Source organism: Dermacentor andersoni, chromosome 6 (genome assembly GCF_023375885.2).
Source record: "Dermacentor andersoni chromosome 6, qqDerAnde1_hic_scaffold, whole genome shotgun sequence".
In the NCBI taxonomy this organism is placed as follows: domain Eukaryota; kingdom Metazoa; phylum Arthropoda; class Arachnida; order Ixodida; family Ixodidae; genus Dermacentor; species Dermacentor andersoni.
In genome coordinates this window covers 53864349-53880489 of record NC_092819.1, presented here as the reverse complement: position 1 = coordinate 53880489, position 16141 = coordinate 53864349, and the positions used below count along the sequence as shown (strand labels likewise).

General features: G+C 47.6%; 1 protein-coding gene across 5 annotated transcripts in view; it reads right to left on the bottom strand.

The window, feature by feature from the left end:
* LOC126522876 (cyclin-dependent kinase 16-like) overlaps positions 1-16141 on the bottom strand; it is a 153328-nt gene that overhangs the window by 21114 nt on the left and 116073 nt on the right. For all 5 annotated transcript variants that reach the window (XM_072288736.1, XM_072288734.1, XM_072288735.1 and 2 more), the window contains 2 exons: positions 5001-5128; positions 1331-1450 (listed from right to left, as the gene is read on the bottom strand). In XM_072288736.1, the coding sequence (XP_072144837.1) occupies positions 1331-1450; positions 5001-5128 (248 nt within the window). The remainder of the gene's footprint in view (positions 1-1330; positions 1451-5000; positions 5129-16141) is intronic.

Below are 16141 nucleotides of genomic sequence, written 5' to 3'. Positions count from 1 at the left end.
ACAAAAGTTGTTGTTGCTTCTGATCTAACATGCCGTGGCACGATCTCTCTGCTCCTTGAAACAATTTCAAAAGGTCACAATTTCCAGGCGGCTCACCGGTGGGTCACACTGAAGCAATATGACAAGTGACACACCGGAGGATCAGCATGCACATGAATCAAGACTTAAAAAAAGCGCTGCTGCAGTGAACCTGTTAAAGGGACACTAAATGGATATACTAAGTCGATGTGGACTGTTTAAATACCATTCCCAAATCCTCGGAGCACTTGTTTTGCGCCAAGAAAAAACTTAGTTTACGAGAAAATTGCATTTGAAGGGTCAGAATATCTTTTTTGAAATTAAGATCTCCTGCCACCCAACTGGAGCAGTTGCATTCGTTGCATACGCCATCACCAACTTTTGCTTATGGTTTGCTTATGGCCATCGGTGAGTAAACCTGTGCCCAACAGATGGCAGTGGCGAGCCAAGACAGAGCGGTGCATTCGCTGTTGCAGCTGCTTTTTGGTTAAGTGGCGTAGACTATTCGGGCAACCCACGACACCACATGGAAGTTCAATTCTTTGCTAATTGCAGTTTGTGCGAGTTCCGCGAGCCAGCAAAACCTGTGCAGCACTACGCAACAACGAAACTACTGAAATGCGAAAGCGTGGGCGGCGCAGAGTCGAGCAAAAACAAAACCTTTCGACTGCCCCTGTCGTTGTCAAGGGTAACTTCAATGAGTTCTTTTTTCTAAAATTAAATAGAACTAGGCAAGTAGCATTTTATTTCGTCTTACAATACAAGGATGTTTTTTGCAACGAGTGGTTGAGTACTAGTAACAAAATTGTGCTTCCGTCATCGGACAAGTACTTGAAAGTCCCTGGGAAGACTCTAATCATGGGGTGCATTTACCTCAATTTGTTATTATTAAGGCTCTGTTCATGATAATATCAACGCCTTAGGGATTCTCGAGCACGAAGCTGCCACTTTCGCTTGACTTAATATTTGCCTTTAGTGTCCCTTTAAGCAGGGGAGCAGAAAACAAACACCTCACTTAAGACGACACTTTTGTCAAAACAAGACAGATGATACACCATTCATGCAAAATTTGAATTTTATTCTCTAGCTTGCTCTGTTGCGTTTTAATGAAGTGTGAAACCATCACAAGCATTAAGCTACACTGATTCAATATTGGCTCTGAGAGATCAAAATAGGTGGCACTGTCAAACTCTGCCAAACTACTCCTAATTGGTGCATTAATACATTCGCAGAAGCTCCATCCCTGTAGTTTTCCCTTTGTTGCTACAGAAAGTTATTTGTGATTATAAAAACATAAGTGATGGATACACACCAGAGACTGCCTTCGGATAGACCTACTGAGAGGGCCATCCAGGACCTGCTGCTGCTTGTTGAGGAAGCTCTCGGGAAGCCGCAGATCAGCGGGTAGTGACAACCGCTTGCTGATGTCGGACTGTGCAAAAACAAAGAGAACGCCAGTATTAGGGACACATTGAACCTTTGGTTCAAAACAGAAGGGAGCCCCTTGTCTCATCAGACCCTAAAGAGAATGTGTCAGTGATTGGGCAAGAATGAATACAGACTCTAGCTTCAGGCAAAAACTCTCGATCGACCACAGAGAAAGGCTGAACATGTTAAAGAAAAAAAGTGGTTTGCTAAGCTTAACAACTTCCTTAATAAACCTGCATGCCACCAATGCTTCTCACCTGCTTCTATAAAGCCTTTTCTTCATTGCTACTAACTCTATCAAATACATTGCAGGCACAAACAATATGCAAAAGTCCGTAAGCAGGTTTTCCCAAGCTAACATTCTCTAACCAAGATGGCCACATTCCTGCTAGTGGAACGGTCAAAGTTGAGACGCACATTTTGGAAGCCTGAATGGTGTTGGGAACAGACGGTGGTAGGAATGATGTCGCTGACCCCATATGGTGATACTTCAATTTCTGATGCTAACCCAAGGTCCACCATTTTCGTTGTGTCAAAGAAGGTGTGTGCAAAAGCGCACTTGAAGGTTTTGCATATTGTCTATACACAGGAGCTACGTAATCAATGCAGCCATAGAATTCTCATTTCGTGTGTATTTCAGAGGAATTCCTTATTTGCGATGCTTTCTACGGAATAACTACACTTAATTAACATACTACTACAATTACAAATTCTGGACATATGGTTACGTCAAATCACATTATGTGCATGCCTTCATTATGTTTTGGTCACAATCAGGACAGGTGTGCTGCAGCGACTTAATGCAAGAAGGCAAGCTTGTTCAATGGTTAATAGGCTCAGATTTAAGACATCTTCAATGTAATAATTATGTCATATTTCACAACATTAAAGATACGAGACTAGATTTTACATATGATTACATGATGAATACCTGTATGTTCCTTCCACACACAACATGCAATTTTTGTTCATGAAAGTGAACGAGAAAAAATCTCTCTAGCTGTCTTGGCATTGGCTGATAAGTGTTAACCAGGGTATAGCATCCTTCACTCAAGCCAATAACAAGTAACCATCACCACTGTCATTCTCTCCACGACCACACCAGCAAAGGCGAAATTTTGAGAGCAAGACGTAACCAAACATGTAGCCACTGGCAAGCATAGTGGCGAGCCTGGCCCTGATGTGAGTACAAGCGTGTCCTTCTAAAAACGCTTCAATGATTCTGTCGAAAACAACATATAAAACAACGCCCCCCCTGGCTAGAGCAGACAGGATTACACGCACAAAAAAAGAAAGAAAAAAAAATGTAACAGTCACAACAGCACAGACAACTGTGCAAGAGAGAGTGAATGGAGGCATGGTGCGTGTCTGAAGGCCAAGTGACAGCAGCGCCGCCTCCCTAACAAATCCAGACAGCTGAAAACAAAAGGCGGCACACCCTGCGCTGTCATTCCCACCTCTTGTGTCAAGTGCCTCTTGAAACTACGTTCCTCACTGGCATTCCTGTTGATCCATTTCCATATACAGCCCAACAATTCCACTCGCTTTCCATCCAACTTTTACATACAGTATCCAATAAAGGTACAATACGAATTCCGAGTCCTTTTACGAGAATTATGTGTGAATTTTTTATCAGTTTGTTGATATGGTGTAACTGGGGCTCTGCAAGAACAAAATAAGGAAAGGGGTCAAGGATCTCAGAGACTAGTGTTGCCATGTGGGCAACATGAGCTGTGTCTCTAGAAGGTCACATGAACATAGAGTCCTCATCTTACTTGTAGTAGCCCAAGATCTCTGGGACACCAGCTAAATCAAAAACAGGCCTTGTCTCTAACACACATCGACATTTTATCATGGCATGTTATCCAAGCAAAGGGGGCCCTGCCCACTTTCACAGCTGTCAATCTCAAAGAGCTTGAAGGGGGAAATGGAGCAGGAAGATGAAGTGGGTCAAAAGTAGAAAGAGTAATGAATGGGAAAGGAAAATAGACACGGAAACCCGAGTAACAGACTTCAGTCTCTTCTACTGAGCCAAGTGAAAGAGCAGAGCTGAAAGATGAGCCTGACAGCGACAGGGATGAAAGGGCTGTGTAAGTGGAGTTTGGGCAACTGCTGCCAGGGTCAAGCAGTCACCCAACACCAGAAACGCTATTCAAGGACTGACTGTGCTGACCTCATTACATTAACTTCTGCAAAGGACATCAACGCAGAATGAACATGCAACTGTTTTGAAATAAAACATGTACTGAGGCACACCATGCAGGCTGGTACTGCTCCATCCAAAGCTAAAAGTAAAAAAGAAAAAAAAAGAAAGAAAGCCTTGCTGCCATGTTAGAGGCCTCCCATGAGAAGTCAGTGGATACAGTGCTCTGTTAGCAAGAAATTACACATCCAACGCATAGCCGCTGTGGTTGCCATCAGATCAGCAAGATTGTAGAAACGACTGTGCACTGAGATTTTTGAGAACAGCAGTTGCAGCTATGGTGAGCTAAATTTCATCAACTAAGATACAGAACTGACAGGGAAGTAGGTTGGCTATTTAGTAACCAGCGCTGCAACAAATTTTTGTTGCTGTCACCCCAACAATGAATGAACATAATGACTGTGATTAAACAGCACAAATCAATTGTTATCAAAGCAATGCTCATTGATCTGACCCCACAGTTCTTGCTTCTCCTTGTTTATGTTTTGATAGTGAAATAATTAAGGGAGACTGCCACAGTATCACATAGGCAAGTTTTCCCTGAACCTGCCAAGGCTCATGTGTCCTGCCTATGGTGCAGTAAGAATGCTCATCTAGCTTTCAGCCTAATCATATTTACGTGGAACTGTCCTTTCTCTTTTTCCCCTGTCCTTTGACTCCAACTATTTGTGCAAACTATATTTTGAAGTGCCATTAAACATTAGGTCACCACGGTAATAATCACCAGCCTATTTATGTTCGCTGCAGAACGAAGGCCTCTCCCAGCGATTTTCAGATATCACTGTAATGTGTCCTATGCCTGTGAATTTCCTGATCTCCATCACACCTTCTAGTTGTCCGCCATCCCTGACTGAGTTTCCCCACACTTAGCACCCCTATTCTGCTACTCTAGTAGACATCAGCCACTTTGATCTATGCTTTACATATCTCTTCCTGTAAATCTCAACTAGAATACTGACTATCCTGATTTACTCTCTCTAATCCACACATCTGTTTTACGTAAGGTGCCCCAGTGCAATTGAGGCAGAGTAAAACAGATGGAAACACTTGGATAGCCCTTGTAGGCAACAAATCTTCACACTACTGCTTAGTCACACAAGCAATATACTTGGGCAGCGTAACACAGTTCCTGGCGCAACTGTCTGATTAATGGCAGAATTGGAGAGCTTTGTTTTTTGCTTGGTACATGATACATTACAACGATATATGTCAGGACCTTTGCACATGCATGTCATGTACCGCGAATCCAGCAGCTGCTGAGGAGACAATGCAGTGCCGACGAACGCATCTCGCGGGGCATTCGGGTGGAGTATGGCTATAAATAAATAAAAAAATTTAACGAATACTTTACCTGACTGGTTCTGCGGTTGTTGTTGGTCTTGGGCCGAAGCCGCACGGGCGAGATGACCTCGTCCGAAGCACCGGATGCCTCCTCACTCTCGCCATCAGAGCCGATCCGGGGATGCTCGTGAACAACACCTGCACAGTAGAAAAAAATCGACGTGTTAGTTTCCAATATTCCTTCCCTGCACTGCGAACAGTAAGTTGCTACAGTAATGAATTAAGCAAGAAAAACAACTCCTTTTGCAAGCGTTCTATGTGGATTCCCACAAATTATTTAAAGGTACATTTACGTGTGTTGACAGTTGATTTTAGCACACATGCTATGAATTTTACAATATAGGATTCATTATGAACAGCTGCATAAAAATTTTGTTTTCCAGCCATAACAAGGAGCACAGATGTAGTGCTGAACCACATAAGCCACGCAGAACAAATTGTCATGTAATGGTTGGATATCTTGTATAAAAAATATAGCAGATGTTAACGTTTCTGCCATTTCACAGAGCAGGTGTAGGGGGCTACTGCTCCCACAATCATTAACCATCCTCAATTACACACAAAAAGTTGCTATTTTAATGATGTGTGCTAATTACTATATGAATAGCACCAGAAGGAATTGCATGAGGTGCATAAGAAAATGCAATCATGACATAATAATGTTCTGCGCAATGCAATATACTAAAAACAAGCTGTGGATATCTTAGCCTAGAATAATTGCATCATTGCTGCTACAATGAGTAGTTACAGCATTACTAACATTTTGCTGAAAAGCAGACTGATACTAAGAAAAAATTTTACAATGAAAACAAAACACCACTCTACTTAATTTTGCTTTGGTGGTTCAGTATTCATCCTACTATTATTTCATGAAGTGTCGCTTGTAAAAAGCAAACTAACTGCTACTCAATGACCAGGAAAGAGAAGAAAAAAACACCCACAAATTTTAATTACCTCCCTTTTCATATGATTATATCATCTATAGCATTCACCCTATGCTAGTAGCATTCAATTAAAAACTTCACTCACAAGAACACAACTCTCCAGAAGAATAGCTTTCCTATCATTCTGATTGATCATTCTCATCAATAACCACACAACGAAGCGGCATAACAGCAGCGATTCCAACACGGCCCGCATTCTGCACGCCTGACACACTACAAGGATGCGCCTGCCACGATATCCACTGCGCTTACGTCTACCACTCCATCGGCTGATAACACACAATTGCAGGCACAGGAAACACAGTCAACTCCACGATTATCAAGAGCACCACTAACGAAAACAAGGTCATAGCAATCTGCTGCGGCACTCTGGCCAAAGAAATGGGAGTCGTTCAATCCAGTTTTGAGAGCTCTGCAAATACTCAAGGTGTTCTCGTAACCTCAATTATCCGAAGTAGCAAAACAGCATGTGTAGGCCTTTGTAAAGGCGTTAGACACTTGGCAGAATACTAAGCCCATATAGGTGAGGATTGCTTGCAGTTACAAGGCAACGTGCAACAATTTAATTTGTTTGACTGACTGATTACAATAAAACAAAGAGGCAATGATGCAAAGCATCTGTCTCGCAGCTTTTAGGGTCATAGAGTCTGCCACAAATACTACTAGGGCGAATTATGGTGGCGGTGTCTGGGGTCTGCAAGCATGGCAGTTCAGCTGGCACGCGATGAGGCAGTATATGGTATTGCCTAAACTCCGGCCTCCTGGATTCAGACACTGTTGCAACTTTACAAATTTGTCATTTTCAACAAAATATTGCATAAGAAATCCAACTAGTCACAATGATTATGCAGGTGCATAGAAACTTAATGCCTTGATGCGTGTAGAGAATAGCTTCTTAGAAATTTAAAACACTAAAGGATAAGGACACATCAAGAACAACTTAAGCCATAAATGCAAAAGAAAAGACAAATCCATGTACTAATCATTCTTACGGCAGCTGAATACTTGCAGCACCAGAATTCCTTGCAGTATTTTCTGTAGGAAACTACCTGGCCTAACCTGACCCGGAGTTACTGAGCATGCCATGCTGAGCAGCGTGAACCATTACTCTAACCTGATTAACCTAACCTCACTGCATAAAATATTCATAGAATGTGTAGCACTTGTCACTCCGGGTGAAAAAAAAGAATACCATAGGGCTTTTTCACTGAAGAAACTTATAGCAAACCCATATATATGTTACAACTAATCAAAGTGACATTGTTTGCACGCAGGGCTTGTTGGTATCATTCTGAAGGATTTATTAGGTGCAGTACACCACACGAAAGACAAGAGATATAGACACAAGGCAATAACATTCAACAATGCATTTTCAAAGACATTTTTTTGACATCGGAAAGGTGTTGTAGGAAGTTAAATGTCTCCGAAAAAGACTTTGTTAAATGTTAGCGCTGTGTGTAAGTGTGTCCTTATCACTCTTTTGACGTGCGTCGGGCTTGTGACGGGCGTCGGGTGCATTACACCTAAGCCCTTTAGTATAGCTAGATAAAGGTGCACTATATCTGCGCACTCAGAAACACCATTTTAAGAAGCAAAGGCACCTCCCTGAACAAGAAAAGCTTGCACCTCCCTGAACAAGAAAAGCATGATTTCCTGTTTTTACTCTCACAAAGACAAAGTGCTGGCAATGGTCAAGCTAAACAGCTCCGCATTCTTCGCAAAAAAAGAAAAAAGGACAATGACAGAGAAGTGCATCTACAGCTGGACAATTCTTTGAATTTCATTTGCATGCAATTCAGCCACAGCCTTCACGAGAGCAGGCAACGCTGTGGCAGCCAATTTTTCCCGAAGTTATGTGAAGCAGGCCTGAGACAATAATAAGGAAGGAATGTGCGGACAATGGAGGTCTGCGTTAGAGGACTCAGAAGAGGAAACAGGCCGGCTGGACAAACAAGTCAGCGATAAGGAAAGCCCAACTGAGCGTGGAGAATGAAAAGCATGTGTCCTTCGCTTTGAGAGGAACATGTACAGCAACCCGCCGATTGTTTTCTGACCGTCATGAGACGCAAGAAAAAAATACAATCGAAAGGCCTATAAGCAGGAAAGTTTCTTTCGTGTCTACCACCAATGCTTTTCTTCACTTTCTGCTCTCTCTTTCTCTAGATGGTCTACAGATGAAACGAATGGTCGAACTTAAAAGTGGTCTGCTTTACGAGAGAGTTTCATGGCGAGAGACATAAGTGTCAAAGGATATCACCTAAGTGGTCATGACATGTCTTTATGAGGTGTTAGAGTCAAAAGGGTCAGATTTATTTTAGGACAGGCAGCGTACCTCAGAGTGAGATGGTGGCGCTACACAAATGCAGGGTGGAGTTAGTTGCTAGTTGTTAGCAGATGACAAAGGAGGAAAACGTTAGCTCTAATCACCAGAGCCTCGGTTGGTCAAATTAAGAACCTCTAGACGACAGTGAAGACAAGTGTTTGGAAACGTTGACAACAATACCAATCAGCAAAAAAAGAGAGCAATACAACCTGCTTTGCTAAGAGCCATTATTACATTAAAATTCAGCTTCTTTTTTTTTCGTCCCTCTTCTTCCCTCCCTATTCAATCTATCTGCACATGTCACAAGTACGCTTAGCTTCCGAGAGTCTCCGGCAGTTCACGATGACAAACCGAAGAGACAGACCCCTTAATTTCATGCAAAACCTTAAACGCGAAAAAATGGTATATGAGCAACGTGTTTAGCAATCCTTTATCGCCGCCTTCTGTCCCACATCCGTTCACCCTTTTAATATCCTTTTTTTTTTTTTATAACCACGCAAATAGACGCCGTGCAACATCCGCCCTTTCCCGCACGCAATACCGTTATAATCGGCGTTTCCAGATTCGGGTTCTGACGCTTGCGCTGCGCCCCCCCCCCCCCCCGCGCAAGAAAGCAAGCGAGCAGGCGCAGAAACCTCCTTTCCCAAAGGCCCCCTTTCCCATGCACGCAGCCAAGCCAAACCGCGGCAGCCAAACTAAAGCCAGCCTGGCTAGGCTAACTACACAAGCTTGCCGGCTGTCGCAAGCATACGCGTTCAAACCGCCGAAATGGGTCAGCGCTGGTTCGTCGAGCGCCCGCCTCCGGAGTACATAATAAGCAAAACAACAAAACGAAATAAGGCCGCGCCGCCGGCTCGGTGCACGCTTCAGACCACAGCCCTGTCGGGCCGTGAAAACTCTCTTCGTCTCGGTCGCCCACGGAGCGTCAAGTCGGTACGTCGAGAGCGCAGGCGCCCGCCTTGACGTCGTTCCCCTTGAAAGACGGCTTCGCCCTCATGCGCCAGTCCGGAGGCGGCTGAGAGACGTTGAGGGGAACCGGGGTGGGGGCTGAACCTGAAGTGCCAAATCTAACGCTCGCTGCATGGTAGGCAAGCGATCTTAAAGGAGGCCGTCGCTGCCCTTGGCGAAATAGGTCCATATTATTTTCAGCCGAAGCCGAAAGCGAGGGGAATCCGTGGCGCCAAGGCCTGCGCTAACGGTAAAACGACGGTAAAAAGCTAACGGTAAAAAAGAGGAGTTGCAGACGGCGGAAAGGCCGAGACGCGCGCGGCAGTGAAAAACGAAACAACATTTACGTCAATGCAGACCACCCAGAGAGAAAGAAAGGGGTGGAGGGCACCAGGGACCCAGCGGGCGAAACAGAACGAAGCTAAAATTGAGTAGGGCCAGAGAAGGCTTTCTCTTTGCGTAGGGCAGGTGACACTCGCCGGGTTTAAGCACACACACTTTACCAGAGAACTCGACGCTTCGTTTGCGCGTCTCCATGCAGTAGGGAAACAATTTGCTTATAGATGCGAGAGCGCGACAGTTCCCCCCCCACCCCGCCCCCCATCCCTCTCTTGTGACAGGTTTATTTTAACTTGTCCGTAAATGCACCAACTTTCACGGAAAACTGGGTTACCGAAGACATGGACGGCAGCGGTAACGCCGGTGGCGACATCTCGTGACAATTTGTTACAACGCGTTAGAAGCTCTCTGGTTTACAAGGTGTTACCACCAGCGTTGTCACTGACCATCCACGTCTCCGGTAAACCGGTCATTCGTAAAAGGTAAGGACAAGCTGAATCCCCTCCGACGGTTTGCGCATAAATATCAAGACTTCGTAGGCTACGGTGGATTGCGGCGCCGACACAGGCAAACGGAGAATACAATAAAGAAAAGCGCGCGCAAGATGACCGAAGCCACACATGGCATCACACGTGGGGGTGCCCTATGCACCCCCCCCCCATCGCCCGGCCCTCCGTAAATTGATACAGGTTGATTGATTGATTGATTCTTGGGTGGGCTGAGGGGGTTGCGAGGGGCTACCGTGAGCAGCACCTTTCCCTCCCCCCTCTATCGATCGTTCCTTCAAAAGGATAAAAGGAAAGGTTTCACCACCAACCCCCCCACCACCCACATGACTCTCAATGGCTGCTCGCTATATACAACATACGAAGTTGCGCGGCATACCGCAGAAGGCTCCTGTATCGTGCATCAACTCAAGCAGAGCCGGAAAGAACTAAAAATGGGGCGGGCATTAGGAGAAAGCCCACAAGTGGTCCACAGACGCGCCGAGACTATATATACACCCCAGCAGCAGACGTCACTGCCCACGACAGTGCAGCCAGAATCGGAAGAGCGTGGCAAAGGATGTGAAAATGACTTCGCGTTGACGCCACGCAGTGTCCGCAAGTAAATCTGTGCAACACTGGAGCCGCGTTTCCAAAGACCCGTGCACGCGAGACTTGTCACAACCAACGATCCTCCGACATCCAAGGCTGAAGCATACATCCCAAACTAGTTTTACGTTGAAGAGGGTGAATAACATATGTCGGGCCAGATGGTAACACAGCGTGCACTTACGTTGCGATTTCGCGCGCGTGCAAGAAATTGTTTTTTTTTTTTCTTTAATGCAACAAACGATGTTGAAAGTGAACAGTCTGTGCCCCCTTTTCGTGGAAGTGGCCCGCAGAAACAATCTCCGACTTCAAAACGCATTAATTGCCCACAATCTAGCACAGAGATCCCCACCCCATCCTCCTGCTGCGTGGTCTCTGCTAGAGAACGTATATGGGAGGCTATGCTTAGCACTAAGAGCTTGTTTATAAAGACATCGCAGTTTACGGAACATCGAACACAGCAGCGCCGGCGGCGCCATTTTATGACACGTTTACTACATTTGCCCCGGCAACACACAGCCCCCGAAAGCTAATACTGCTGGTGTAATACAAAGCGTCGGTAGCAACCTAATCGTTTACGTGCAGTAACTTTATTACTTCTGCTTCGGCGAGAACAATTACGCTACGCAACAAATTTTCAAGTGCGTTGTAGATGTACACAGCGTCACGGTATGTTGCTTACCGGGGGGAGCTCTGCTATACTGCTGTCCACGGCCGAACAGGAGAGTTTTAGGGAGGAGCTAAAACTCTCTTGAAATTCTGTCCCACGGTTTGTAGCCCGGCGCAACAGCGTCATACTCAGTAACGCACTGCACGGTTTTGTTGAGGCAGACCGGAGAAGAAGCGGACACGGGAGCAGCGGGAACCGCGGCCCATGTGGAAAGGCAACGAAGCGGCACAAGGCGGGATCGCGCCGTTGCCCGGCCAACCGATCCAGCGCGCGGAGGCGGCGGCAAATAATGCGTTCCCTTCTCCAGATCACCGGTGCCGGCGCGGAGACGAGCAACGAAAAAAAAAAAACGAGAGAGCAAAAGAGAAATTGGCCGGCAGGCGTAGAAGGTCTGGCGAAATTGGCGCAACGTTAAAGCGCCCAGTCCCTGGACGCCGACACAAGTGTGGGAGAGAGAGAGAGAGACAGAGGCCGAGAGAGAGAGAAAGATAGAAAAGCGCAGCGGCGTAGAAACAGAAAGTCGATACGGCTTAGAGCCTCGCTCATCCAGAAGAGGAGGTGCAACGGGTCAGCGAAGCCTGACAAAAATCGGGCCACGGGGGCCAGCAGGGAAAAAGGGAGCGCGCGCTATCCCCATCTCGACGAGTAGGTGCTCCCGCGGGCAGTCTCTCTCTCTCTGCTCACGGTCTTTTTTCCCCATCTCGACGAAGAGGTGCTCGTTGCTCCCGCGGGCAGCCTCTCTCTCTCTCTCCTCGCGGGCTTTTGCCGTTCACTGCTGCTACTGCTGCTGGTGGCGGTGTTGCGGGGTTTCGCGAAAGCGAGAACGGAGCAACACAGAAAGAGAGCTCACCGGGAAACCGGGCGGCAGTAAAACGACTGCAGGACAGGAAACGGGTGTGAGAGCGGGTGTCGAGAGAATTTTGGGGACGCGAAGAAGCCACGGCACCCCGCGCACCGGTGGAAATGGGATCTCCTGCTCTCTCTCTCTCTCTCTCTCTCGCTGTGTCACTAGCACCGAACGAGTTACTGCACTGCCTACCATAAGAAGCCAACAAAGAAAGACACCTAAGGACAACATAGGGGAAATTACTTCCACTTACTAATTGAATTAAAGAAAAGATAAATTAATGGCGATGAAAGTGGATGAAAAAAAAAAACATCTTGCCGCAGGTGAGGAACGATCCCACGCCTTCGCATTACGCGTGCGATGCTCTGCCTACTAACGTCACTGCCGAGCAGAGAGGCCTGAGAAAGAGAGTGGGCCAGAAAGCGAGACAGAGCGCGAATGGCCAGTAGTAAGAATGACGGTAGAGAGATGACGTGCGTGCCAGACGACAGTAAAAGAAAAAAAAATTCCGCGTGTCGACACGCTGCAGTAAGCATACGCGCTCTGCTAAATCGGAAGGCGGCCAAATTGGCAGCGGCCTGCGGCTTCTTCCACCACCTAGAAGGAACTGTCCCATTCGGCACCGACGCTTTTTTTTTTCTTTCTTTTTTCTGCAACCAGCGACAGACTCCACGGACTACACCCGCATGTGCTCTTTCTCACCTGGCAGAAGCGAGCAGTTAGAACGTGTCATCTTGACGCGTGGCGTGCAGCAACCTGCTCCCCCCCGCCAACTCCCCTCCGACGTAAGACATTTATAGACGATAGTACAGTGGATGGTTTGAAAAGACGTCATTGTGGACGCCACGTTCGGGAATTACGAGCACGGTAGCCCGAGAGATCGGCTTTATCAAACTCGCTCCAGTACGTGACACAGCAGCGCGAGCTATATACCCGAGGGTCTGTACGCAAATGTCGCGAAATGGTGTCACTACGGACGCCATGTTAAAGTTCCGCCGAGCACGGTACGAAAAGATGCGCCTTTTACAGTTCGGTCCTCTTCAGCAGTGCATGGTCATCAACGTGGGTTTTAAGATGGCGATCGTGAGGTCACGTGCAAGTAATCCTGAAATGATGCCATCACACGACACCATCTCGGAGCTCCACAAGCGCGGAAATAGAAAGAAAAGAAAACCGTGCTGCGTCTCGATCGAATTTGCCCTTCTGCAAGAAGGCACAGGCAGTCAACGATGGAGCCATTTCTCGAACCTCATTCTTTCTGTGGACCATGCATCACAACAGATGTTCTCTCTCTTTCGCTGTTATGAAGTCCACGAAGATACGCTGCTCAAGCTATACATTCGCCTTAGAACCTTCTCGCTCTCACTGATTTCTTTCTTTACCTGAAAGAGCAAGTTATATTGTGCTTCCTGTTTGCATGGAGGCCTCTTGTATGTCATACGTGCCTCAGAGATGTGCGATCGGCTGGCGTTTCACTCGCGATAGCGAGTTATACTTTAGGTTTGCAGCTGTTCGTGTCATCATGTCCGCAGCCCCTTGTGAACCAAGATGTCGGAGGCAACAACAGTCATTCGCGGAGTGCGTCCCAGACGGTGCCGCTAGTCGGCGCCGCAGTAGACCAGAGGCTTCACAGAGGCGCGCAGTAATTGCTAAGTTGCTAAAGCGCAAGTTCGTCCACGTGACCCGAGGCGGCGATTGACGTGCAAGAACACGTATACGCCAGCGGCACCTTGCCATCGCAAGCCCTTTCACTAGCAGTCTTAGGTAAAAAAAACTTTACTTTTGTTATTGTTGCTGCTAACATAGCCTTCGAAATTAGGAGGTGCGCGCTCTCGGAGGGCACGCTGTTAATGTTTCCCACCTCGAATTACGCCCGGCTCGGACATCACGCCGCGCGTTCCGGCAGAAGCACGGAAAAAACTCTATGGAGCATCGCAACACGCGCGAGTGAAACGAGGCGCTTATCGGGACACACGCAGCTTTGAAGAGGCCGCCGCCTCACCGCTCCCAACGGCGAGGCGCCCGAAATGAGCGAAGCCTAAATGCGGGCGCGAACGCTATAAGCGACCTGCTGAATCAGGCGCTATGCGATTCGCCCGAGCTGCCGGCGACTACGAGCGCCTTTTCCTCCCTCTCGAGGCAGTTAATGGAGTGCCCATCGAGATCGGCCACGTGCCGACGGTTTTTTTTTTTGCTCGCATCCTACGCGCCAGTATATACAGTCATCGCCGTATTATATATAAAGCAATCAGAAAAAAATAAAAGAAACAGCCGCGCGTGCGAACAGCTCCACGCGTCGTGTGGTTTAGTTGACGTCAGCCTGATTGACGGCTCAGTCGCCTTCTGCTGTCGTCATCACTGATTACTTTAGTTCAGGCTTTCGTAGGCAAAAATAAGAAGGGAGAGAGGGGAACCGCGGAGAGCCACTTCTTCTTGCTGCTGGTTCATTTCTGCTGAGAATAAGGCGGGTTGGGCTAACGCTATTTTGGTCGGCTAACCAAAACCGCGTCCGCTGGACTGCATGTGGGGTTGAAGGGGAGATGGGACAGCGGTGGCTCCCTAGATTTACGCAGTGTCTGCAATATTAAACGTTTGGGTTTATCGCCGTCATGACACTGTAGTAACAGTTCTCATTAGTTATCGCGATACAAGGGTGGATACACACCGAGAGCACAATTTATGAGTACAGATCTATAAAACAGAACGCCGGCATAAAAGCAATTTGTAACGTGCATAAATCGCTGTCATTCTACAGGTTACATCGCTCGCTCCTCAGCGCGAGCTCATTGCTTGAGACAAAAAAGGGACGGACGAAACGAAAGTCCCGTCAACGTTATCTTTCACGTCGCGTTCACAGGATGCCCCGCCGTTCCAAGTGAAGAGTCACGCCGGATGTTACGCCGCGCACAGGCGAAACTAACCCCTAGAAAAGCGATCGATCAACAACACGCCTCCAGGCTACGATCTAAATTAAACGTTAAAAACAGCATTCCTCCTATTTGGGAGAACGAGGTATTTTTTCCCCCGATCAACACTACTCGCAAACGCTGGTGAAGAATAGAAAAAGGCGAGCTAGGAAGGCAGTGGAAGCGCATTCAAACGACACGCTTAATGACTGCAGTCGATTTAGTCGCTCGCTTTGCAATGCGCAAGCGCGCTTCACCCCCCCCCCCCCCATCTTTCTTTTTCTTTATTCGCACGACAGGTTGTTGTGGCGGCGCCGCGCGCAATGGAATTCACGTGCGCGCCAAAAACACAGCTGCCCCCCCCCCCCCCCCCGTTTCTCTCTCTCTCTATTGCCTCTACTTGCTTCTCAAACAGTGCGCGACGCCGCCAGACGGCCAGACGTCAGCGTTGCCAGGGGCAACGGCAGCGTCGCCATAGCAACGACCCAGAGGATCGCATCGCCATTTTTCTTCCTTCTTTCGCGTCATTGCTGCGGCTGGCTGTCGTACCTCAAGACGCGTTCATCGAATTTTCTCTCTCTCTCTATCCTTTCTTCCCCATAATTTCTTTCTCCACTGGGATTCCTTGCCCACGGCGCAAGGCCCCCTCTCCCTTTCGTCGGAGTACAATCCCTAAAGCCTCCCAAACGCCCCCTTCTTCCGCGTCGCCTCCACCACCTTCACTCTCGCGGTGCTGCTTCAGTTGCCTCCGGGGCTGCGCACTACATCAATCGGTCCATCGTCGTACTGCTCGCGCTGAAGCAGGAGCCCGAGTCGTCCCGGAGATGTCATTCGCCGGCAAGCCAGTGCCGCGCGGATTAAGTTTTACGCCCCGGCTTCTCTGTTCACTCCCGACTCCGCCGTGTCACCCCATTAGGCGCATTAAAGGAAGGACGCGATGCGGCGGATTTGCACGACGTTCTATGTTTGCCGAGCTTCTGTCTCCCCATCTGAAAGTTTCTTGCAGACTTTTTTCTTTTTTGCTTCATTTTCCCCCCTCCATACTTCGATCGAAATGTACACAATCGTCTTCGCCGAACG